The 27,369-nt window shown below is 38.7% G+C and overlaps 1 protein-coding gene across 3 annotated transcripts in view; it reads right to left on the reverse strand.

Annotated features, from left to right (window-relative positions):
* Positions 1 to 1,392: 1,392 nt before the first annotated feature.
* ASXL2 (ASXL transcriptional regulator 2) overlaps positions 1,393 to 27,369 on the reverse strand; it is a 136,688-nt gene continuing 110,711 nt past the window's right edge. For all 3 annotated transcript variants that reach the window (XM_032652191.1, XM_032652190.1, XM_032652192.1), the window contains 5 exons: positions 26,015 to 26,178; positions 22,042 to 22,138; positions 19,625 to 19,730; positions 16,066 to 16,783; positions 1,393 to 12,554 (listed from right to left, as the gene is read on the reverse strand). In XM_032652191.1, coding sequence (XP_032508082.1) covers positions 10,071 to 12,554; positions 16,066 to 16,783; positions 19,625 to 19,730; positions 22,042 to 22,138; positions 26,015 to 26,178 — 3,569 coding nt within the window. In that variant the 3' untranslated portion in view covers positions 1,393 to 10,070. The remainder of the gene's footprint in view (positions 12,555 to 16,065; positions 16,784 to 19,624; positions 19,731 to 22,041; positions 22,139 to 26,014; positions 26,179 to 27,369) is intronic.

Consider the following 27,369-nt stretch of genomic DNA (forward strand, 5'->3'; position numbering starts at 1 on the left):
CCCTGGCAACCACCATTCTACTTTCTGTCTCTAGGAATTTGACTATTCTAGGTACCTCATGTAAGTGGAATCATATAGTATTTGTCCTTTTATGTCTGGCTTATTTCACTGAGCATAATGTCAAGGTTCATCCATGTCGAATTATGTGTCAGGATTTCGTTCTTTTTTAAGGTTGAATAATATCCTCATATGTATATACCACATTATTTATCCATTCGTGTTGTTTCCCCTTTTAGCTATTGCGAATAATGTTGCTATGAACATTGGTGTACAAATATCTGTTCCTGCTTTCATTTCTTTTGGGTGTATATCCAGAAATTGCTGGCTCATAAGGTACTTCCGTTTAATTGTTTTGAGAAGCAAACTGTTTTCCACAGTGGTTGCACCTATTTACATTTCCACCAGCAATGCACAAGCATTCAATTTTTCTACATCCTTGCTGACACTGTTTTATTTTTTGACGGTCAACATAGCTATCCTAATGTGTGTGAAGTTGTATCTCATTGTAGCTTTGATTTGCATTTCCTTAGTGATTAGTGATGTTGAGCATCTTTTCATGTGCTTATTGGCCACCTGTATGTATCTTTTGGAGATTTATCCAAGTCCTTTACTGAAGTCCTTTATTCAAGTACTTTTTAAGTTGGTTGTTGGGTTGTAGGAATTTCTTATATGAATACTGATTTTTTTAATTAAATATATGAAATATTTGCAAATACTGATATTTTCTCCCATTCTGTGGGTTGCCTTTTCACTGTTGATAATGGCCTTTGATACACAGGTTTTTAAATTGTTAATGAAATCCAATTTATCCTTTCTTTTGTTGCCTGTGCTTTTGGCATCATATCCAAGAAATCATTGTCAAATCCAATTATGAAGATTTCCCTGTTTTAAGAGTTTTAGCTCTTAGGTCTTTGATCCATTTGAGTTAGTTTTTATATATGGTGTAGAGGAAGGGTCCAATTTTATTCTCTTGCATGGGGATATCAGATTTTCCCAACATTTACTGAAAAGACTGCCCTTTCTTCATTGACTTCTCTTGGCACCATTGTCAAAAATCATTTGACCACATATTTGAGGGTTCATTTCTGGGCTTTCCATTCTGTTCCATTTACCTCTATGCCTGTCTTTATGCCATTACCACACTGTTTTGATTACTGTAGCTTTGTAGTATAGGTGTCCTTTTAATTTTTGAAATACATTCCCTCTTTATGGCTCATGTTGAGTTCTTTAACTCTCTTTGCATGTTGCCTGAAGAGACTGGCATTCTCTGTAGTACCCAAATTTAGCCAGGACCCAGGGACAACTGTGCAATCAGGTAGGGGAAGGGGAAACAAGCAGGTAAGTCATTCAATATGGTGTCTGGTTTCTTTGGAAAAGAAAAGGCACAGTCACTGGAGTAAAACTGTATGCCTTTATTACACATAAAATGAGTCATTAAAATACAGTTTGTCCATGTGCAGAAACATTATTATACATTCAATTCTGAAGGTAGTTTTATACGACCAATAAAAGGAACAGTCTAAAAGTGGGAAGAATAAAGACAAGAGTGAGAAGGAGCTAAAAGGCAGCGCTTTATCTGTCAAAGTGCTAAGGCCTATGTGCACAAAGATTTTAAAGTAAGACCAACATAAGGTCATTTCTTCCATTCTGATTTCTCATAAGGTATGATGCAATGAGTCACAGAATTAAGACGGGTTTAAAAAAAATAGGTCATAGCACTTATGGCTAAGAGAAAGGTTTTTAATTTCTAGAGTTTCACTTATCATGTACTCTAGATCTCTCATGGGTTCTAGAAATTTCGTGAAGTCTCCAATAACAAACTTGCTCTTCAATCAGTAGCTGATTATCAGAGAACAAATTGTCAGGTCCTGCCCAGCCCAGAATCTGTCTCCTCATGCAACAAGCAGGTGACCAAATTTAAAGCTTGTTCAAAGTGATTACATACAGGTTCAGATGGGGTCACTTCAAATTGCTATGCCTGAAACCCTAAAATGAAAACAACTGCTGACTTGGGGTCCAAGTCCAACTCCAGCTTTCCCACGCTCTGGGTATCTGAAAACATTAGACACTGGTGTTTTGAAAAGAACTGACCCAAGAAATGTAAAATTTTATGTACCACACTTTCCGTAGGAAGGACACAGACTGTGTGTAAAATAATAGTTACCTTCAGACATTTTGACATTAAATGCATTGCTTTCTTATTGGGCTAATCTGAATTTTAAATATTAAGTATTTAAAAAGGGATCCATGATTAAAGTTAATAAAGTGCTGACTCAAGTTGGTTTAATATAGTATTTATGAGCCAATGTTTGTGTCACTAAGACACAGGTGCACACTCCTAAATCCTGAGCAGTGGCAAAAGCTGTCACTAGATAGACAATATAGTTCAACAGAAAACTATTACTTAGCCCACAAAATGCCTCACATCAAATTCCATGGTCCACTCATGGCAATTCATTACATTATGGGAACCCAAAACTTAAAAAAAAAAATTCGGTAAAAGGGTAAGAATAATTCCAAGTTTACTTAAATCTATCTTATATCCAGTCTTGGGTTTACCTTTCTTCTCTCCTAGGCACTCGATAGGTTTTGTAGTCAAGATGAAAGTCAGGATTTAAAAAATTCCCTTTAGTTTCTTTTGAGCTTGAAGAACCAGGAAAGTTGAGTTTGCAGTTATTCTTCAGGACAACCCACTATCTAGTCACAGCCCATCTCCACAGCTCATCATCTCTCTCTTCCAGGGTTAGTCTGTCCTTTTTGTTATAAGGAAATCTTTGTAGGGATTCCCTTTTTAGGTTAAGACTGAAAGATACACAGAGGTATAGAGATTCCTTCGTTTATGCAGTCCCTATGAAAGAAACCCAATCTTCTGTTTTATGTCACTAAGTATAAGGAAAACACAGGATATCTGCCCTCATAGTTCCTGGACAGAGTTGAGACTGTATTACATGGTGGAATACACCTCATAATTTTTGACTAAAAGGTGAACATGGGTATTTTGGAATACAGAATTCAAGTTGCAAGTCCAGTAACCCAGGTAAGGAAAGTTCAATAATAAGCACTGACAAAATATCTTCATTTATCCTTTTAAAACCCTTCTACCAGAAAGTCTTAAAGAATTAGGATTTAGGCCACTTTATAAGGGGTAGTGTCCGGCTGAAGCCTCTTTTAATGCAAGTTGTGACTTAGAAGTAGAAAGGAAAAAAAAAAGTCAATTCTACAGTATTAGAAGAAAAAGAACGGTAATTTTATCCATTATGGAGGGAAAAAGGGGATGAAACATCTAACAATTTTAAATGAATACACTTCCTTCTCACCAGTCTATAAGATGAAAATCAAGGTTCTGTTTTTTTATTCCCTTTAGCTTATTTTGGGTTTGACAGGAAAGCTGCATTATTTACCAAATTGTTATTTGAAAGGATTAGTTGAACATAAGATGAAGCAATTCAATACATTACATATCTTTACTGACATACTGAACAGTATTCATTGAAAGGGATTGCTTTCGGCCTGATTTTCTCAATTTAGGTATTACCAAGAGATTCCTTGAAATTCTGATTAATCTCTAGATCTTCCAGTGACAGTTGTCAAAAAAAGGTAAATTTTATCAACCTGGCTCAATTCCACAGTTAATTTCACGTAGGGGCAATGCCTTTCTTTTCTTTCTTCATGTTTTGCCAAGTGCCTCGAATGCTTCTATTTCGTAGTTCATTTACTCTTAAACTTCTAACACGTCTTGGGAAATAACGTAGCATGTATTACTCCTTGAGCTGTGAACTAGACATGTGCTGTATGGTTACTTATTTTAGGAAGACCTTTTACAACTTACATGACTGCTTTTCTTTACCTTTGCTTAACCAGAACCTTAGCACAGTGCTTGGCACACAGATGTTCAAAAGGTATTTGAATGAGTGAATAACATGATTTATGTACAAGAACTAGAAACATGCGAAATTTGATTTGTGAAGACCACTCTTGGTCAACTAGTGTTAAGAGCGATGAACACAGGTTTCTAAGACTCTGTGATGTAAATAAAGGAAAGCTGGGGATCCAAGTTGAAGCTGCGTCGTGATGTACTGCTCTTTCTCGATTAACTGCAGTCCAACTATACCTTAGGGTCCTATGTCATTACCTGAATATGAATTTTACTTCCTATGAGGTAGGAATAAATAACAGAAAGTACATGTTAGAAACTGAGGGGGGGTGGTCTTTGTAAACAGTCATCATGAACTGGTTCACACACATTTAAATATTTCACCTTCATTCCTATCTACCATGTATGGGAATTACGAGGATGCAGATGTTCCCTGAGACTTAAAATTTTTCCTTTAGAGATAGTGTATTTTCAGCAAAGATTTAGCGCTGTTCTCTTAGACATCTGAACTATTCTCAATGTCTTTGGGCAGCCCTATGTTTGAATTTTCAATTTTTGAAAAATAATAAGGCCGTCTTTTAAAAAACATTCTTGCGACTTCCCTGGTGGTGCAGTGGTTAGGACTCTGTGCTCCCAATGCAGGGGGCACGGGTTCTATTCCTGGATGGGGAACTAAGATCCTGCATGCCACAGAGCGTGGCCTTATGGGGGGCGGGAAGCATTCTTAAGTATCCTAATTTCCAAAAATTGCTGTTTTTATCAGTTAAAATAACCACAACTGAGCAATTATGGGGAGAACTAGTGAACTATAATTAAAAGTGTTTCATGGGTCATTAAGATATTCTTCAAACTCTGACCTTATTTCCTTTCAGGTCACCAATAAAGCTATATATTACTCATTTTTAAAGAACGGGCTATACGCCTTTATTCCCAGAGACTATCTAGGTATCCTTTTGCTTCCTCAATCATATCCTAAAACTAAATATTTACAATCACAAAATGACTTCTCTTGGACAGCAGGACTCGATTATCTCTAGGTATGGTTAACCTCTCCTAACGTTTTGGTTAAGTCCTCATTTCCATAAACACTCTTCCTGACATTAGGGAGATCAACATTCAAGTTCTCTTAGCCCTTCTATCTCCAGATCAGTTGGGAAGGACATAAAACTGGCTACAAAACTCACTTCTCAAAGAAGGGAAACAGAAAAAAACTTTTCTATTATCTTCACGATATTATTTCTTCACATAAACCCTATGGCCTGGAAGGTGGTGGAAGTGAATGTTTGCTAATGAATTATTAACCACTGTGGAGAAAGGAAAACCTATTCCCGCTCCCCGCCACCCCGAGATATTTTCTTGCCATTCTTTGTCTTAGAAGCAAACAATGGGCACATTAAAAAAACAATGCACTGTGTTTTGTTTTGTTTTTACTTTCCCAGTAACATTAGGTGGTTAGGAGAGAGAACAGTTCAAGGGTGAAAGCACAGAGACAGACATATTAGGAGAATTTAATATTTTTACTAGAGTTCTGAAAGAAATACGCTACCCTGATTTATCACCAAATTCCTCATTTTACTATCTTCTATGCAATCTGTTGGTAATCTTCCAGTAGTAGTATAAGGCAACAACTGAGGGCCCTTACCCACACCACTTTCACATGTATGTCAGACCTCAAGATGCACCGAAAACTCCAAGGTTTTTATTTCCACTTTAATTATCTTTTACTTAATAATAAAATGAAAAATAAGAATATATGAATACATACAATCTATATACATATATTTATTGCAAATACTTAAAATTCTTATGTAAAATGATTTTTCTATATTTGTGAAAAAATATGACTTTTTAAATGGTGTTGACACCAACTTCTCTGTACATACCCTCAATTCCAATGTTAACAATTCCTTTAAAAAGGCAAAAGACACAAAAGTTTAGCATTTACCAAACCAGTCTGTACAAATCTTTTAGCCAGAAGGAAAAAAAAAATAGCTTGTGGTAAATAAGTCAATTTTCTTTTAAAATAAAAAATAAACTCCAAAACTCTTCCCCTTATTGCATTTTTTTGGAAATAATCTGAGTGTCTTTAGAGTAACTTCCTTTGAAATAATTTGTGCCTTAACAGTGAGGCCCTACATTAAACATACCTTATATGAGAAATTCAAAGTCTCCCACTGTCACTTTTTACATAGATATTAAAATATATATTACTTAAAATATATTACTGGAAAGCTATTTTTAAAATTGATCTTTAATAGTTGTATCAAATGTAAAGCATTAAAAAAAATAAGTAACCAAGAATCTATGAAGGTCTTACTTCCAACTTTAGGAACTGCTTTACCTATTGTCCTCTTTCAATAGGTTATGTAGGTATTGAAACACGGTAGGAAAGATCCCTGCCTATCATCATGTTTCTCGGAGTCTCTTTGGACTATTCTATAAATTGAGCTGCAAACTACCCTTGGCCAAGTTTTTTTACTTAGCACACTGTTGTAACGCAACAGGGAGACTTTTCTCTCCTTGCTGTGAAATCTGTAGGTCACAGAGAAAACAACCCTGGTACTGCTTACTGACAATGAGCTCTAGAAACAAAGAGTGATGTAATGACCAGAGAAGACCCCCTCATTATAACAAATAATTTCACCCAAGAGTTCTTTAAGGACTCTTAGGTGAAGAAAGGCAATAAGAGCAATTAGGATGGTAAACGGTCCAATTATTAATGTACCAATTTATGCCTTCACCTGGAAGGCAATGACGTCCTCCTTTGGCTATTTAAATCTGTGATAACTCCTGAAACGTCTACACTGTGTGCCTTCCCAGCCCATGTAAGTACGCTTCCCCTGCCCCAAGAAAAATTTCCCATCTGCCAGACCTTATTCTTGAAGATGTTACATGGGGTACCACAGACAGCTTCAGTATCTTCAACACAGGGGTTACGTAGGGCAAACAACTCCAGGTTATTTGGCTTTATTTTCTGTTTAATAGGATGGAGAATTTTAATAAAAATTCTTTAAAATTTAGGGAGTCTTCTCTACTAGACAACTTAGAACATTCCCAAGTAAGACTGAGATGATATATTGTTAATGCCACCTCCCCAAGGTGACCTGAAGTGGAAGGTTATCTGAAGGCTTGAGAAGCATACCCTGGAGGCATAAGCATCAGGCATAATGCCTGACTAGTCACTGGAAACAGTGCAACTTAATACCATAAAAATAAGCTTAGCACTTATTAGAAACATTTCAGACTGAAATGAAAGGCAAAGTAACTGCAAACCTAAGATAAAAACTGCTTTAAAGGTACTGGAATACCATATTCTAATAATTTAAAGGTTTTCTTGTTCCCACTGCTGCATTTTCAAAAGGGCCAGATTGTAATTTTTCTTTTTTTCTTCTCAGCTCAGTCAGCACAAGATGAATGACCTTCTATGTGAAACCGTTTTGAAACCGATAGATTGCATTCAATTTTCTACCAATCTAAGAGAATCTAACTATTCTCTCATTTAGTCAAGAGTGAGGCAGTGTACCTAGTTGACGATTTATTGAATATTTTATTAGCTGGGTATTATCTGTAAAGAGAATCTGGTGAATAGTAATGCTTAGGACCTATCTGCAAGAGCCCGGGTCAAGATGAATAGGCACGATATGGTTTGCTCTCTAAATGGACTTGAAAATCCCTGATGCCTTTCCTCCTTTCCTGGTTAGTCTGTCCATCCTCAGATTAAGAGAACCATGGAGGAGAGACTTTCTATGACAGGAAAGGTGTGAAGAAGAAAAAGCATTTTGAAAATCCAAATTGGTTAACTCGTGCTCACCGTGGGGTCGGTTCTGAAACAGTCAACCACTTCCGGCAGCAGGCCACCCCTCAGTCCTGCCACTCAAGTGGGGAGTGAGGAAGCTGGGAATGGAGAGTTTTAGCTAGCAATAGGTCTTTTTAACACCCCCTGGGATTACCCAGGGCACTGAAAGTTTGGGAACAGAACCATGGTTTCTGACTCCTACTGGTTATTGGCTGGAGAACTTGCTCCTTATCCCTGGATCCTTACAGATTTTTTACCTCTTAGCTGTGTGTGTGCTGGAAGAAAAAGGGAAGTTAGAAGGACATCAAATTATCTTGGTTGAAACTAGAACACAGATATTAATCCTATATTTGATTTGGGTCACAAAAAACTCAGGAACAAAAAATAAAAAATAGAAGTAAATAGTTTCTTATGGGGTTTGAAAGTATTAAAAGAGTGTATGTATAATGCAGGAGGTGAGGTAGGGAGGGGTGGGTAGCAGAATGGGTGCAAAGCTAAGATTACTACTGCCTACTTGCCCCTAATCTGGAATGCGATTTAGTTAACGAGTCTAAACTGTTCTGCAGGGGGCTTCCCTGGTGGCGCAGTGGTTGAGAGTCCACCTGCTGATGCAGGGGACACGGGTTCGTGCCCCGGTCCGGGAAGATCCCACATGCTGCGGAGCGGCTGGGCCCGTGAGCCATGGCCGCTGAGCCTGCGCGTCCGGAGCCTGTGCTCCGCAACGGGAGAGGCCACCACAGCGAGAGACCCGTGTACCACAAAAAACAAACAAACAAAAAACTGTTCTGCATTTTGTATATATCACATCCTGAATATTAAGTACAACTATGACCGTACTAGGTTGCACTAATAATGTATGTCCTTTACATACGTGAAATTAGGAGATCTGAAATCAATATGCAAATGATACACATTGACAATCCCCAACTTTTTAATACCGAATTCTGGTAAATTGTAGATTTATTTTAATGTTCTTTAACCATGACCTAAATGTATGTACTCAAAAATTCTTTAGTCACTAGAGACAGAATTCAACATAAAGGAGACAAAAAATAAACAAACAAAAATTCGCAGCCGATTTCTTTTGCTTTCTAGATGTTCCCTAAGTCATTCACTAAAGCCCCTTTACATTAGAAATTTCTAGTGTGTAGAGAGCAGTAGTCCAAGAAAGGGGACATGTTTTCTAAAACAGGAAAAGTGTCTGACTTTTACGGTGTGTGTGTGCGCACGCACACGTGTATGTTCAGAGTAATATACAAGATTACTCCCATATTCCTCAGATGCCTGGGAGGTCAAAACAGGTTTAACAGAACGGGCAAATGTGGTATTAATGAGTTTCTCTACCTGTAGCAACAGCTAACTGTAGAACATTAGGTAACAGGTTGGGAGAGAAGAGGATGAGAGGGGCTACTTTGTTTCTAGTGTTAAAATTGTTTCCCAAAGTTCTTTATGTTCAGTTCAACAGTTTCTGCACCTTTACTCTGCTTACCCAACAAAACACATAGTTCAAATCACTCTATCACTAACACTTTTCTGTTAATTTTATACTAGTATTTCAAACTTGTTTGTAAGCTCCCACGAATGACTAAATCCTCGGAGATTATTGCTGGAATTACTGCCCTGCACAGGTGATGGTAACCCAAGGGGCCCTGCGAGGCAAACTTTTCATGGACCATGCACGCTGCTTCAGGGCAAGGGAGTGGGATTAGGGAACAGCAGGGATCCACAAACAGCAAGCAGAGTGCCTGGCAATAGTACTCGTTTATGGAAGCCAAGAACCAAGTCAGAATTTTCAGAGTCTGAAGTACTGCCTGTGAAATTAATACCTTATCAAGAATTTGAACTTGAGAAGGTTCCATCTAAGGTAAAGGTACTGAGTAAACCCTGAATCCAAATCCTGTGAAGGCTGAATAACCTACGTAAAGCCTGCGGTCAGACAGTCAAGACATAATCAACATGAGTGGTCATTTCTTCAGACCATTCCCTCACTCCTTTCTTTTCCTAGCCTCTTAAGAAAGGGCAGAAGGGAAATCGCTTCCTTTCACCATGCATGGCATTAAACTTTTCAAAGTCACATGAAGTGGGACATCAATCTGAAGTCAAAGTGATACATTATTACCTAAACACCTGGAAAAATGTTAAAACAAGATGTGACATATTTACATGATTTTGTAAGTGCAAACTTGTCACAAATTCACAAAGTCTTGACTTGGACTTACTATACAAGGTGCTTTTCCTCTAAAATGTAAGATCTGTATTCTGTATTCCTGATTAAGTAACACTTGTCTCTTAAGACAACTGAAACCTAGTTTATTTCTGTGATTCCAAAAGAACTCAAAAACCACATCTGTCAACCCTTCCCCCTTCCTGCCTTCTTTACAGTGTGTCCTCCCGGTCTCATTACCGAACGACAAGGCAGGAGACACACAATTTGGAGGGGCCAATGCAATCATCGTGGCAGAAGGCTCCACACCCCTTGCACATGATCATGGCTTTCAATCGGCAGTAACATTTCGAAGGTGTGTCCTCTATGCTGTTCTCTTCAGGAAAGGCCTGAACAGGAATGGTCTGGCCGTGGTTGCTGGGATTCATAGCTTGGCTAGCAGGGATGGTTGTGACAGTCACTGAAAAGGACATGACATCACCGACATTGCTAGATACCTGGCTACAGTCAGGCATCCCCGGTACAGCAGAGTTATGGTCCATGTCCGATGAGGTGGAGACGTTGATCATGCCTCTGTAGCTTGGCCCAATCTGTGTGGGGCTTCCATACAGCTTTGGGGTTTGCAGCGGTGGAAGGAGTAGAGACTGATGGGTAGGACTGTCTGCAGGTAGAGGAAGAGCAGTAGAATTGAAAAGCTCAGGGCTGCTCCGCACGGTCTTACCTCTCACGGCGTGAGCCATCTGCTTCTGTGCTACCTGAATAAAATCTCTGGCTAGGGTCTTCTCATCAAATGTTTGGCCTCTAGTGAACAGGTAATTTTCCTTGCCTAAAGTGGCTTGCTCAGGCACTGGCATCTCTGCCTTCACATTCTTTTTAGCTGAACAATCACTGGTGGATAGGGTTTCTCTACTGTGGGGTCCTGAACTTGCTTCACACTTGCCAGAACTCTGGGAAGCCTGCGGCTCCTCCTTCACCATGACAGATTCTCGCTCATCACCAGTACTTTCCTCATCAGTATCATCTTCTTTACCGCTGCTACTATCTCCTGCTGCATTTTTACAATCTGTATATCCCATCTTCAAGGCCTCAGTGGGGCTACTTAGACAAAATCGGTCTTCGGGGTTTACAGAATGGGTCCTCCTAAGGCTCTCTGAACCCCGGCCATAGGTGGAAATGTTAAGTAAGTAGTGACCTGCCATTGCAGGCTTGGATGTCCTTCTGCCAGCAAAACCCAGCATAAACCTCTGGCTTGTGGAGATGTCCTCTAACTGGAAACCTGAGTGAGTGAAGTTGAACTGGGAGGGCTGCACAAACGAGAGAACATTCTGCCTCCGAACCCTTTGGATGAGTGTCTGAAGGATCTGATCTTGGGTTGCTTTACTTAGTCCTTCTTGGTATTGGTGTGTGTCAATGCTAGCGTCCCTTAGATCCTTACCTGAAAAGAGCTGAAGGGGTCTTGGAACCTGGGGGAGTTGCTTACTTTGCAAACTTTTACCCAGTTGCTGTGTAGCTGGATGGGACTGTCTCTCATTAACTTCCTCTCTGGTGCTATTTTCTGTTACGCTGGTACCTGCGAGTGCTCCTATCATCATCCCCTTTTCCTCTTTTGTAGTTAGTGGAACAGTTTTCATTTCAACTTTGGTGAGAGGTTTAGGCAGAATTTGCTCCAGGGGAACATCTTTGCCTTGCAGCAGCTGAGTTACCAAAGGATTATTAGCAGGGATATTAGAGCTTGGCCTTGAAATGGGTCCATTCATACTTGAAGAAGCTCCTGGGGTCTTAAGGCTAGAAGCTGCTGGCAAAGTGCTCGAGGATGGAGCCGATCCAGTAGGTGCTATGGTTACAACGACCTGGGGTACAGGAAGCTTCTCTAAAGAGGCTGTCGCTAATAAAGATGTTAAAGGGGAGGGAGTCATGTCCACTGAAGCACTAGCACTTATCTCTGCTGAGGCTGGAGGGTTTGGTGTATTCTTACTAGAACCTGCTTTGGGCTCAACTGTGCCATCGACTGCAAAATGAACAGGTGAGGCACCTGCGATTAGAGCAGGATCTGCTGGAGTAGGAGGTGCTTTCTCCTGCCTACCATTACTGGGCCCTTGTGGGTGGCTAAGAGAGGCCACCGTGGCTGCCGCCCTGGTGGGATTCAGTTTTTCATTACTTACTTTCCCTAAAGCTGGTGGGGGTGTGTTAGCGTGGGCTGGTGACGGGACACTTGAGCACGCTCCACTGACGGCAGATGGTGGAGGCACTGAGGAGGTTTGCTGTAGTTGTGCTCCAGAGACACTGTGAGACTGTGCCTGGCCTGGGGTCTTGGTCTCAGATTGGGGCTGAGTCTCTGGACCACAGGGTAAAAGCTCTCTCGTACCTCCCCTGCTTCCAGTTCCTGCCAGTTCCAGTGTGGGGCCCTTTCCAGTTTCATTGACTCTGTTTGGGTCTGGACTCCCTCCTCTAGCAGTTCTCCTTTCAGCCCCCTCTCCTGGACCTTGTCCACCCCCTGGGCCAGGTCCGGGAATGGTCCCTCCAACTGAGGCGGCTGCAGCAGCTGCGGCTGCGGCGGCAGCGGCTGCCCTCTGTGCTTTGACCAGCTGGGCTTTTGCTTTGATGTCTGCGAGAGTTCTGGCTCCTGTTCTGTTAGGACTAGTGATGGAGATTGGAAAACGAGCCCTGGGAGAGACCTGCGATGTAGGAAACGGCATGGGGGAGATTCTGGAGACCGGGATCTGAAAGAATTAGGGGGGAAAAAAACAACAGAGCTTAGTTTTCATTTATAAGAGCAATCAAACTTCATTAACACAAATTCTGAGTAGGGTGAACCCTATGACAAGGGCGGGAAGCCTGTGACTAAGAGACCAAACCATGGGGACAGTCACAAAGGTTTGTCTCCAGGATCCTTTCACCTCCTCTATTGGTGCCAAGGACTCCCCTCCCTCGACATCCACTCCCACCCCAAAGTCTCAAACCTCTTCTTACAACACAGCTCTCTCTTAATGTCATTACTACTCGTAACAGCTGGTCATTTAAGATAGAGACCTTTCTATGGTATCTACATTTTAAAATGTGTTTAAAAGCGAGAAGACAGAAACAGAAGAAATAAAGAAGTAGCACACCATTACTGTCTTTTACTTCTTGGCTTTACTACCGAGGTCCAGAGGAAAATTCTTGTTCTCTTCTCTTTTACACACGCACACTTGCACAGCTAAGCATATAGGCTGAATTATCTCAAATTACAGAGGCTTCTAAACCGCACTGGAAGGAAGACAGTGTGTGTGATCCACTCTGCCCACCCACATGACGGGGTATGTATATGTCTGTAATGTTAACCAATGTCATTCTCACCCCCTGCTGGCATTATACTTATTTGTGGAGCTTTTAAAAAATATACATCCTCTCAGTCCTGTCCTTAAAATTACAAATTAGAACTCCTAGAGAAAAAATGCATTTCTAGAAAGTTTCTTACGAGATTCTGATGCATCATTAGGTTTGACACCACTGATTTTCATATCATAAAATATTATACCTGAAAGGAATCTGACTCCTGTTCAAAACAATACTTTGAAAGCTACTGGAATTAAGTAGAATGAACCAGTATCTGGGCCTTTCTAATAGTTGGCAGAATTTAAAAGAGCAAATAACTGTTACAGATGTCCTAGGACATGTAATTAAAAACATATTAAGCCGCTGAGCTCTAAGAAAATGCATGTCATCTTTCTGGAACTCCTTAAATTGAGACTAATAAAGTCACTAAAGATTTTTCATTATCTGCAATACCCATTTCTAAAAAGGTCAGCAGTCCTGAAGAATTCTCTGTCATTCAGAAGTTAGACCTGTCACAAAGCCCATATATTTCTCATCATGAGATATACTCAACCTCTCTCTTAAAGCTGAAATCTACTTTACATCCAACTGTACACAGTATTTTAGAAGCTGCCCAGAATAAGAAAGAAGCAACTGTTGCCCCTTGGTAATACCATCTAGCAGACAACTAATAGGGGGAAAAACAGATAAAACTAGAAAATTAAAAACAAGAAAGTAAAAAGCACAGTTGTGCAGGGGAATCATATATAGGGAACAAGCAACCTTACATTAGAATAATCTTGAGAATAACAACATATCCAGCACAATAAAGGATACCTATCATAATGACTGAATATCATTAATAACATGTTGATTAAATAAGGACAATCCTTAAGAGTGGTTAAAATAAAAAGTTTTAATGCTTAAAAATGAGAATTTTCAGTTATTTAGGTAACTAGTCCTATTACCCATTTATATAGAATAAATGAGATGTTATACTTTTTTTTAAAGTACAAAAACCACACAAGATTTCTAGACACTGATAACAATTCAACAATTTTAACTTATTGAGAAGCCCTACCCTGGTATAGCAAAGGAATTAGATTCTTCCTGTTATAATTGTATACTGAATGGAAAATACATAATGTCTGTTTGAGTTGTCCATCTCTCTATATACATATATGTACACATCTTACATTGTAGATATGCATATATAAAATAGATATATGTGCATATATAATTTTATACACATATACATATATAACATTTGTAATAAAATTCAAATTTTGTTTTTCTATTTAAGTTTTGTTTAAAAGATTTTGTTCTGTTATAAATTACATTAAGCTTTGTCTAAGAAAATGGGATTTGAGATAGGGTCTAAGGTAAGAGTGTTACTAAAGCAACTTCTGGTGGAAAGTTTTTGGGGAAATGAGGAAGAAGTAAAAGAAAGGAAAGAAGTTAAATAACATTAACTTGGTCACAATGGATTTAAGTTTTCAGTGTAGAGTCTTTTTGGATTAGCAGAAAGATGAGGAAATAGAAATGATGGTTCTTACCCAGCGTCATTTATATAAAGTAAAACCTAGACTATAACTCAGCTCTCAGGTTTACAGATAAGTTCTAATTGACCCATTAAAGAAAGGTTTCTCATATAAGAGTACAAGTGATTATCATAAAACTCAGAATCTCTAGCAAAGCATGACAGTGTATGCTAATGGTAGAAAAATATCAAAAAAAAAAAGAAAAAGAAAAAAGGAGAGATTCCTAAGTGCTGCAATCACAAATCTTAAAACTAAAAAGTAATGAAGAACATCATATCATTATGGTGCAAAATGAGAGAGAGAAGTCTCCCAGTGCATGCAACAGGTCAAGTACTAGGAACTGAGTGTTTCCAAGGGATAGTTCCAGGTAGGACTTTGGTTAGTCTAAGGTGAATAAAAAAGGGAAAAAAGTATTTCTATTTGGCTTATTTTGTTTTACTTATATTCTAATGTGAATGAATGCTACTCAGTGCCTGGGTTCATAGTAGACACAACAGTGTTAATAAATACTATTAATAAAATTAAGAATGAACTGCAAACTGATATTAGGCACAAGCCCAAGTACACACTAAGGTAGTGACACTGCTATAGAAATTTAAAAGATCTGATATGCAGCAATATAGGGCTAAAACACAAGTTAATCACATATCCTAAGCAGTAGAGCTTAGCAAGGCTATTCCATCTTACTAAGGTCCATCAAGTGACCAATGGTGACTCATGGCAGCCACACACATTTCCTTTAAAAGGTTGGAACTAAAAGGTAGTTCCAGGCTCTCAGAACATCAAATCAGTTATGGCAGCAATAATTAACACATTATTGACTGGGGATTTTTGTAGAAACTAATGCCTGTGGCCGTAATACGTCTCCAGTCAATAAAGTGTTAAATATCATGGCTCTTGATACAAAGATGTGATCTCTTAATCACATCAATGACCTCCTCCTGGTTATTATTATACTTATTATTTTGTCACATGAGACAGAATACTTTCCATAACTGTCTTAAAATACAAGAGTAGCCAGCAGGGGTGTGGGTGGGGGTGGACTGCATTAGATATTCAGATATCTGAATAAGTATTCAAACCCCAAAAAGGATCTGTGAGGACGCAGTTCTTTTATTTATGATGTTTTTTTATTGGAATACAATTGCTTTACAATGTTGTCTTAGTTTCTGCTGTAGAACAAAGTGAATCAGCTATATATATACATATAAGGATGCAGTTCTAAATGCCTGTTTCTTAATAATTTTACTTGTGTATGACCACAGTTACATGCATATCAAATATATACAACTGCTTCTGCATTAAGAAATACCACAAATATTTGAAACTTAGTAGGTACAACCAAAAACTTAGCGTTCAGACCATCTTTCTTTTTCAATTCTTCCCGCTCTCTTACCTTGAGAGGTGGTACTTTCCGCACCTGGAACCTGTCCCCTCTACTGAGAAAGGGCTGTGGGGAGACTTGAAATGGCTGCTGGTGCTGGCGATTCTCAGTGACACGTGGTCTTTTCTCCCAGCTTGTAGGGGCCTCTTCTTGGGTGACAGAAGATTTCCTCTTGAGGCTTTCTGGGCTGTGATCAGCCAGAGTTGATGGAGGCTCTTTCATAGTGGTCTCCTGTAGACCTGCTTCTACTATGGGCTTCACTACTGTTGTTTCTACCCCAGGGCTCTTGGGTTTGCTCAGGGATGTAACTAAAGCTTCTTGGCTTTCATTTTTGTTATAATTTGAAGTTGTAGTGAGATGACTCTCTTTCTCAGACTTCTGTTCAGCAGAGGCAACTGGCTTTTGCTCCAAGAGAGCCTCATCCTTTGGGCACTTGATGGGAGGGACGCTGCTAAGCTCATCTGTATTGGGAGCTGAGGAAAGCAGGGGCTCTGGGGATTTGGAGTTTGGCTGCATCTTATCTTGGCTTTCATGCTCTTCTTTTCTGACTGGTGATGGCAGTTGTAGTACTTCTTCTTTAGACACTAACTGGGGAATTACTGAGACTATATTGACAGGAGAGGCCTCTGAAGGAAGCATGGATTTTGGTTGCTCAGCTGGGGTTTTCTTTACTTTGGGATCGTTGGGTGAAGCTGTCAATTTCTTTGAATCTTCAAGGCTCAGGCCAGAACTAAAAGGGGGAAGAAAGAAATATCGTAGTTGAGAAATGGCCTATGTTATTGAATATGAGATAACGGTGTATGGCAATGCCTAGAAGAACCTGTGACACTTAGTAGGTAATTTTCATATATCATCTTCACTATTATTAATATCAGTGAAGGGTCTGGAGCCAGAGTGCCTGGATTCAAATCCTAGCTCTGATACCTACTATCCATGTAATAAGTAAGTGACTAGCCTTCTGTATCTCAGTTTCTTTAATTGTACGTTGTTGCTATTATGAGTAACTAAATTAATGCATGTACAGTACTGAGAATAGCACCTAGCACATCATAAATGCTCAATATAATGTATGCATGTACAGTACTGAGAATAGCACCTAGCACATCATAAAAGCTCAATATAATGTATGCATGTACAGTACTGAGAATAGCACCTAGCACATCATAAATGCTCAATATAATGTATGCATGTACAGTACTGAGAATAGCACCTAGCACATCATAAATGCTCAATATAATGTATGCATGTACAGTACTGAGAATAGCACCTAGCACATCATAAATGCTCAATATAATGTATGCATGTACAGTACTGAGAATAGCACCTAGCACATCATAAATGCTCAATATAATGTATGCATGTACAGTACTGAGAATAGCACCTAGCACATCATAAAAGCTCAATATAATGTATGCATGTACAGTACTGAGAATAGCACCTAGCACATCATAAAAGCTCAATATAATGTATGCATGTACAGTACTGAGAATAGCACCTAGCACATCATAAAAGCTCAATATAATGTATGCATGTACAGTACTGAGAATAGCACCTAGCACATCATAAAAGCTCAATATAATGTTATTTATTATTACTTCTGCTTACAAAGGGGCTACACTGCCTAGAGGCATGGATCACAGACTACTCACAGAGAAGTTAAAGAAGACAAAGACCCATGTACCCTGGGACTGTGGGTTTGGACAGTGATCAGCTCTACTCTGCCGTACCTGTAGAAAGGCTGGCCCAAGAAATCTAAGGGACCCAGGGGAGACAGTAGGAGAGGTGGCTGTCAATATTCGCTAGAGGTTGAAAACGAGAACTCTGAGTTTTTGGAAAGCCTGTTTAAATTTCACTTGGTATAGCTCTAAAATTCTGAGATCAAGTGCCTCTGAGCTATCCTGGGAGTGAAGACCAAGTGAGACTTCCACAGTGTGGCCTGGCTAAGAGCTAGGCTACCCTGTAGGGGTCACTAGAGACTCCTCGTACAACAAGCAAAAACAAGATAGCCCTCTTTGGTGACTTCAATAATCAGTACCGCACCCCTGAGATGGAATGGCTGAGGACAAATCTGGATAGTAATCAAATATAGTCCTTCCAAAAAGCTGGCAAAAAGTAATAGCTAAAAACAGAAAGACCCAAGAATGGCTGTAATGCTCCATCTTATAAGGAGGGAATGAACAATATTTATGGAATAACTGCTACCTATAAAAATGGTCTAAATGTATTCACCCTCGTTTCTGTAGAAAAGCTCAAAGCTCAAACCAAGAAGGTAGAAAAATTGGTGTATGGCGCTCTTCATCTCATTAAGAATCACTTCTGAAATGACCATGAAGGGGATCAATAAACACTACATGGAGGTAAGGAAAAGAGCCATTCGTTCTCAAGCTATGGTTATGGAGTATCCTTAAAGGCTGCCATTAGGTAGGAAGGGAGACTAATAGACAATTAAAACTCCGGGTGTTCAATTCTATTTCAAACAATACAGCTCCACTGTCATCTATTTAAGTGTCCTCATTAAGATTTTTTTTTTTTTGGCTGCACCGCATGGCTTGTGGGACCTTAGCTCACTGACCAGGAATTGAACCCGGGGCACAGCAGTGAAAGCTCCGAGTCCTAACCACTAGAACACCAGAGAAATCCCCCCATTAAGATTTTTTTTCTGTTAGGAAAAAAACTGACTCAGACTATATAGCCCCTTGAGAAAAGGGTCTGTATCTTGATTCAGCTATGAATATCTCCCAGTGCCTTCTACAGAAGAAAGGCTGTTTAACTACACGTTGAATACAATGGTCCATATTACAGGATTCCTTAGTGATTCTGGATAAGTTATCCTATTGTGGGATAACTGACTACAATAAAAAATATATAGAACTTCAGTATTCTTGTATTATAAAGTTACTGGAAGAAAAACCAATCTATTCAAAGTAAGGACTCTAATTCAAGATAATAAAATCTTTTTTTTTTTTAAATAAATAAAAGAAACCACACCATCTACAATGGTAATGTGTTAAGAGTCAAGGACTGTGACTTCCCTGGTGGTCCAGTGGTAAAGAATCTGCCTTACAATGGAGGGGACACAGGTTTGATCCCTGGTCAGGGAGCTAAGATTCCACATGCTGCGGGGCAACTAAGCCCGTGCACTGTAACTCATGAGCTTGAGTGCCTCAACGAGAGAGCTCGTGTGCTCTGGAGCCCATGCGCCCTCGAGCCCACGCGCCACAACTAGAGAGAGAAAAACCCGCATGCCACAACTAGAGAGAAGCCTGTGAGCCACAAGGAAGAGCCTGCATACCACAATGAAGAACCCACGCACCACAACTAAGACCCGACACGGCCAAATAAATAAATAAATATTTTTTTTTTAAAAAAAGAGAGTCAAGGATTATGAGTAATCCAACTCTGTGTACCTAAGATTCGTAAGAAAAAAATATTTTTCTTGGTAAAAAAGAACTAGTGGAAAAAAATGAAGGAAATTGCACACTAGATTTTCTGGAAAGGTAATAAGATGAAGCACTACATGATGTATGTATAGGAATTAACACTGGTTTATAGAACCTGTCTTGATATTTACCTCTGACCATAGTAGCTTTCAAAGAATTGTTCTTTCCAAGGCTCTACTTTTTTCTCCTTCTCAATCTCTTGTCGAATTCTCACCTGCATCTCAGGTGTAAACTCACCTGTATGTACCAAGGGGGGGAAAAAAGATATTCAATAGAAATATGCTATTTGCTACTTTCAACTATTTGTAAATCATGACAGACTCATGCAGGAGTCAGAATACTATCACATGAAAGTAACAGAAATTCCCCAAAATTCCTCACTGTAAGGGGAACTACCTAGGAGCCGTCAGGTGAAATAAAAACCCTTGCACGCCACTCCATGTAGTTGCCAGAGCGCAGCTGAAGTTAACTGGCCACTTCTCTGGGCCTTCCTTGTAGCAACCCTCACCTCTGCTTCAGATATCATAGTCCCTCTAGATTTCTTACAAACCTTGAGTCTGTCATTTCTTTTCCACTGGAAAAATAGTCATCTGGTCATAGGCTTTCAGTAAATAATGCCACTGGACACTTTATTATTAAAAAGTTCTGTTTCTCCAAGGCAACCTGTGTTTTAGGCCTTTTAGCTCTAACTGCATAATGAACAGTTATGGCCCTGCTTAAAGACATTTGAGGTTCCAGTAAAAAGGTAGGTAGTAGGAATTCCCTGGTGGCCCAGTGGTTAGGACTCTGTGCTTTCACTGCCGTGGGCCCAGGTTCAATCCCTGGTTGGGGAACTAACATCCTACAAGCCGCACGGTGTGGCAAAAAAACAAAAAAAGTAGGGAGTTATTTTGGAGGTGTCAGTTTTCTAATTGTTCCAGAAACTGTACGAGTCTAGTGCCCTAGCAACAAGATACTCAATATGCCAAAGACCCAGCTGCTCTGAATATGCCATTTATTTTCAAAACTACCAACCACACCTCAATTCTTCCCACTCCATCAGTAGAGAACAATGAATGTGCTTGGTAGGCCATCGTCAAACCTGTGACTCAGACAGGCTGTTTTTTTATTCTCTAATACCCAGGACATTAGAGAGTAAGAAGTGGAAATGGCAGATTTAAAGTTTAAGACCTCCTGGGGGTAAGAAAAGGGAAAGGAAAAGTGTTAGAGGACAGTGGATATCACAGTCCTAGGCATATGAGTGGGAGAAGAGGGATCTGGCTGTCAGAATCCAACCCAGAACTTCTGAATTTCTGCTCTTTGGTTGTGTCTACTGTGCTTGATAGAATGAGGAATAAATAGTATTGAATTCTGTTCACATGTATACAGTGTTCAAAGTTTTTGCTGCTCACGAAATATGATCGCATGACTATAGGTATAGCAGTGACTGCTCATATGCAAAAAGAAAAGTAACATAATAATCAAGGTATCACTGTTGATAATATCTACTTTTAAAAGTTGGGGAGTAGGGAACATAAATCCAAATTATTCTAAAAGAAAGTACTGGTAACAGGTATGTCTTAAAGTGCTCATGTGATTCTGACTTTCAGAAAAAGGGGGTCTCTGCTCAAGGAAATCTTTAAGAAAGAGAAAGGTTCAAAGTAATCAGTAAGAGATCCCTTCTACACAGAATTTGCCCTAAAAAGAAAAACAGGAAGGGAAAAGTCAACAACTACAGTGAAAAGTAGAGATATTAAAAAAACCCACTGAAGTGCAGGCAAAACAAAATCATTGTTTTTGGGGCCCGGATGTCTGTATTTTAAAAAAATACCACAAGTGATTATAATGAGCAGTCAGGGTTAAGAACTGCTAATAGTGACCGATACTACACGCTACGCAAACAGTCAATCAATCACTTTTTTATGCTTTGTAATATACCCTCTATAAATCTGTTAGATCAGAATTAGAAACATGGCAAAGCAGTAACCACAGTTAGCAATTCTTAATCATAACCTGCATTTATTAAAATGCTCTGGCTGCTACTGAACTGTATGCTGCAAATGGGTGAATTTTATAGTACGTTATTTCTCAAAGCAGTTTTTTAGAAAGTTCTTAGTTTCTTAGATTCTTTTTACTGTTAGTTTCATTGAGATTAGGCAGCAAGAAAGAAGTTATCTCACTGCTTACCAAACCATGATTCACAGCACCATAAAATAACTCTAATTCTATATTCTGCTTATTAGAATTTCAATTCTTAGGCATTAAGCTAGAATTAATGAAACAGAATCTTTAGGAATAGGGCCTAAAAGTCTATATATTTTTTAGTTTACCAGGTGACTTTAAACCCTTAAAGAAACATGCGGCTGAACTCCTCCTGGAGCCAAACCTGGTTACATGCTCTAAATAAAAGTCTAGCAATGTGTTTCACATGGAATAGCTAGTTCTACCTTATGAAATGTTCTATCTTCTGCTTTCCAAAACTGGGCAAATACCCACTGAGGCTCAGAGGTGCAAATATGCCCTCCAAGTGCATACACATCCTAGGAGACACGTAAAATTGAACACTTACCTTCTGAAAGTCTTTCCTTCCAGCCTTGGGCTGCTGAAGTGAAGAACTCATTATTAAGGGCTGAGCCATTTAACTTCATCAGACCATCTGGACCAACCTGGATCAAAGAATAAGCCACAGAAAGCTTAGAAAGAAAGCCAATTGTATCATGTGGAATTTGACGTTCCTGTCCTTTTAGAAAAGAATGTGTGTAAGTCAAATTTTACAGAAACATGACTGTATCATACCATGCTGCTTATTATGGACACTTCTATTTTATAATGCAATGTTATTTTTTTTCTAAAAAACCTCTTTCCTGTTTACCTCTCCTCCCTTCTTCCTCTCCTTTCAATTCCATTCCCCACTGGTTAATTATACTCAAAGAATCATCTGCAAACAAATACATATATAAGAGGTTTTTTCTGAGAGGTTCATTATTTGTTTTACAAAACTGTGACCAAGTTACATACACTACTCTGAAACTTACTTTTCTCACATAATACAAGTGGAAGTCTCTCCAAGTCAACTGGCATAGTTTTAGCTCCTTTATAATAGCTGCAGATGTTTCCCTGTATCAATGTCCCTCAATACATTTACCAATGTCCTGATCATAAACATATATTTTGTTTCCAGTGCTTTCCCATAATCAACAAAGCTGCAATAAGCATTCCAGTAAAGATGAATATACTAGTGCTTTTTTCTATGGGATAGGTTCTGAGAGCAAAGAAATATTTGTGTGTGTGTGTAACTAAAAGACTATTAGATTATTTTCCAGAAAGGCTAATAAAATAATTCACATTTCTACTAGAAATACACAAGCATACTCCTTATCTTGTGAACAAGAGATATTAACATGCTATTTAATTTTTGCCTATTAATGAGTTTGAAATGATTAAAATTTCCTTCATCCTGACTACTAGAGTTTTGTGTATCTTTCTGCATGTTTACTGAATATTTAGATTTGTCATCTAGTGAAATGCCAATTCCTATTATTTGCTCATTACTCTATGAGGATGCTTACTTTTAACTATCTTGTGAGAATCCTTTGCATGTTATACAAAGTAAAACTGCCACGTACTTTAAAGGTATTTCCTCCAATCTATCTATTCACTGACTTGATTTGTGATGTCTTGCCAAAAGGTTTTAAGACTCTTCTCTGCATTAGAGATTTTATTAACTGTCATTCTGCCCAAAGTTAATATCTAGATTTCTACCAGAATCTCTATGCAGATTTTTCATTAATAAAATGATCTTGGGCTTCCCTGGTGGCGCAGTGGTTGGGAGTCTGCCTGCCGATGCAGGGGATGCGGGTTCGTGCCCCGGTCCGGGAGGATCCCACGTGCCGCGGAGCGGCTGGGCCCGTGAGCCATGGCTGCTGGGCCTGTGCGTCCGGAGCCTGTGCTCCGCAGCGGGAGAGGCCACGACAGTGAGAGGCCCGCGTACCGGTAAAAAAACAAAAACAAAAACAAAAAAACACACAAAAGATCTTAAAATTCACATGGAAAAAAAATTAATATGAAAAACTGAGAGGGGGGAATTGCCTTTCCAATTATTAAGCATACCACACAAAGCCACTGCAATCAAAACAATTATTACTAGCATTAGAGTGAATAAAGAAATGAGTGAAAGAGGAGAGTGCGCCTATAAATATAAACTGCCTGTAAATGAATAGAATATATAACAAAGATGGTATTTCAAACTGAGAGAAAAAGACGGTTATATAAATATGTACTGCTGGAACAACTGGCCATCTAGTCGGTAGAAAATACGCTGAGCCACAATTTCAGAATAATATAAAAAATATTCTAGATGGATTAAAAGACTAAATTTAAGCTTAAAGTCATAAACAATTTTTTGAAGAAAATTTAGGTAACTATTTGGACATCCTAGGGATTAAGGAACTCAACTCACTTTATTTTCTAAATCTATCTGGGCCAATATTATTTTCCCCTTGCCCTAGAGCAGAAATTGGAAACTTTTCCTATTAAGAGATAGACTACGAATAGGCCATATACTCTCTGTTGCAACAACTCAACTCTTGACACTGTGGCAGAAAGTAGCTATAGATAATATGCAGAAACTAATGGGAGTGGCTAAATGCCAATAAAACTTTATTTACAAAAACAGGCAGTGGGCTGAAATTCGCCTGTGGGCTACAGTTTGCTGGCTGCTGATTTGTACTCTATAGATTTGGCAGAGGAGTAACAGGCTTCCCTAGGAGGACAGGTCATCCAACATCTTGAATATTCCAGCGCTGTGCAAGTTTCTCCAAGACAAGTCAATCCAGTCTACAATTTAATAGCTCCAACTGTTTAAAAAAATGTTATTTTAACGAAGAAGTTTACCTCTTCCAAAGATTGGCCTTCAAATATATCTGAAGAGAGATGTTTTAATCCATGCCCCTCCCTCATTCCTTTCTCTGGTCTAAATAATGTTTTTCGACTGTTCATTGTTGAGTACTCCACACACTAAAAGATGGTTTCCAATGTTTCATGCTAGTAATAACCAGAATTTTTGATAAACTCCAAATTTCATCTGACAATGAAGCAGAATTTCATTAATAAATTCACTAATAATTTCACTAATAAACTCCATACTCCATATTCTCAGATTACTATGTCCTCCACCACAGTAACTGAAAAAGACAGGCAAGTAACCTCCTACTAAAAATACCCCACAGGAATGAGAAGTTGGGTAAGTTTTAAGGTCCCTTTTAATTCCAAAATTACATGTGCCAATTCTCCTTCTAAGACAGGATAAGGGCCATTAGTCAAAAGACAGTTCTGAGGAACCCTCACTAGTATTCTATAGATATATCCTCTGTTAGGTCTTGTGTTATTAGTCCCAACCTAAAATTTGAGTCTTTAAAAAAGATGAGAGCAATCCTTAGCAAGAAGAGAAGCTCTCTAAAAACTCTGCCAAAACTTCAGTCTCCTAACTTGTTCTAACCAAGAACTGGGCATCCCCAAAGCTATAAGGAGTGTTAAGGTGGGGAGAGCAGCAGCTGGGAAGGATCAGTTTTACTTCTTTGTCCCTACTGCTGGTAGTGTACCTGACTTATCTGAACTCCTCAGAAATAGAATCTGACCTTTCACAGGTGCTGATTCATAGCAATATGAAATTGATATCAATATAGTCTAGTAGAAGAATGATTTTCAGAATGAGAAAGATTTAGTTTTGACTTTTCTATAGACATGGGAATATATCTAGTTTTCTTACTGTAAACCAGGGAAAACAACTCTCTCTCATAATGTTTTTATAATAATTAGAAAAAAGTGGAGTGCCTAACAGATTACTTAGAACATAGGTACTTCAAAATAATCATTAATTAAAAAAAAAAATCTCAGAATTGAACAAACCTCACAAAATCATAATGTTCCTTTTGCAGAGGAGGAAACAGAAGATCTAAAGGGGGAGTGACTTGCTAATCACTCCTTCCTTGATGAAAGCCTAAGTCTTAGACTTTTGCCTTATTCCTGACCAACCTAATTCTCTCTGGTCCCTGCCTAGACTCTTCCAAACCTTTGACATTTCTTCTGGGTACTGTTTTGTTTTTTTAAGGAGTCTAACTTATATTGGATTTCAAAACTTATTACTGAAGCAATAAATGTTTGTTTTAGAAAAATTTAACAGAAGAAGGAAAAAATAATTAACATTCTTAATCCCATCAAAAATCCATTCAAAAACCCAGTGTAATGCCTTAAGACAATTCTTCCTCCTGAACTATATTCTGCGGATGTCTACATCCTAATACGATAGCTAGACAAATTTTATTCCATAATCTTGACATTTCTGATAAGAGGGTTCTTTTCCTTTATGAGCCTTACAGGGCCAACCTATTAAGAAATATTATTTCTTGTTTAACACCTTTGATATCACTTCTTTACAGGTACACACAAAAGCCATTTAAAAAGTCTTAAGGAGTTCTAAAGGTAATGATTGAAGGAAGCCCCAGACGGGTTATAAAACTGCTGATATGCCTGAAAGAACGCACCTGTCGATCCACCTCTGGAAGTAGTAGAAGCAGTCGCTGTTGGCAATCTCCAGGAAGGACTGAAAAGGTGTGTTTGTTGATTAGTGCTCGTAGGTTTGTATTAACCAGAATGGAGTCTGGTGTCTCAACATCAATTTCAGCACATTTAGTCCTCTTCATTTGCCCTATAAAAATATGGAAAAGAATCACTTGGGCCTCCTTCACATTCCTGTTTCTATCTAAACTATACTTTCCTCTGCAGTGCAAAAAAACCACGGTTGTAAGTACTTTAAAATATCACACTGTGAAGAAGGTAACACTTAAGGTTCTCAGAAATAAACAAAGCCAAGTTTTGTTCGTTCATAAAGGATAAAAGAATATAAGTTATCTTCCCTGCAAAAATGGAATAAAGTCTGTAAAAGTACATCTTTTCCCATACTAAAAATATATTTTATGTTTGAGACTTGATCATTTCTCAATGGAACTAGGGAAGTTTATAATAAATAACACATACACAGAATGACTAAAAAATGGAAAAATTCAAATATATATATAAATCATAATGAGGCTCTTTTTCCCTTCCCGTGATAATTATTTTCATCAATTTTATTTGCATTAGCTAAAAATGTTATGATTGAATAGCTTAGCAGTCAACAGAAAATCTGTTCACAATAGGAAGGTTTCAGTCTTTCAAAACACTGATGGATTTGAGTACAAAGTTTAAAACTTTTGCACCAAAAAAAAAAAAAAAAAAGACTAACTTGGAAAAATATTTGCAAGCCATGACAAAAGGTTACTATTCTTTTTTTTTTTCCCGGCTGCACTACACGGCATGCGGGATCTTGGTTCCCCATCCAGGGATCGAACACATGCTCCCTGCAAAGGAAGGGCAGAGTCTTAACCACTGGACCGCCAGGCAAGTCCCAGAAGGTTACTATTCTTGATATTAAATGTGCATCTATAAGTCAACATGAAAAAGATAAACATCACCAAGAGAAAAATGAGCAAAAGGAATGAACATGCAATTCATAGTTGACTAACCATAAACAGCTGCTAAGGTATTAATATTTAAAGAAATGTCAGTTAAATTAATGAACATGTTTTGTCTATCAAATGGCAAATATTGCAGTATAGTGATGGGACTATTCACGGAAAAAGCAAAAACCACTTTCAAATAATGCTGGTGGGGCTGAAATCAGTATAATCTTATTAGAAGAAAATTTAACAATACACAGCAAAATTTTAAGGTGCATAGAAATCTAAGATCCATAAATTCTACAATTAGGAATACTTGCATAAAGTTACACAGTCCTGGATGTGGGTAACCTCTGGCTCCTGGCACAAACAAAAGTCATCTCCCTTGATAGGAAAGGATT

Source organism: Phocoena sinus, chromosome 13 (genome assembly GCF_008692025.1).
Source record: "Phocoena sinus isolate mPhoSin1 chromosome 13, mPhoSin1.pri, whole genome shotgun sequence".
NCBI lineage: Eukaryota > Metazoa > Chordata > Mammalia > Artiodactyla > Phocoenidae > Phocoena > Phocoena sinus.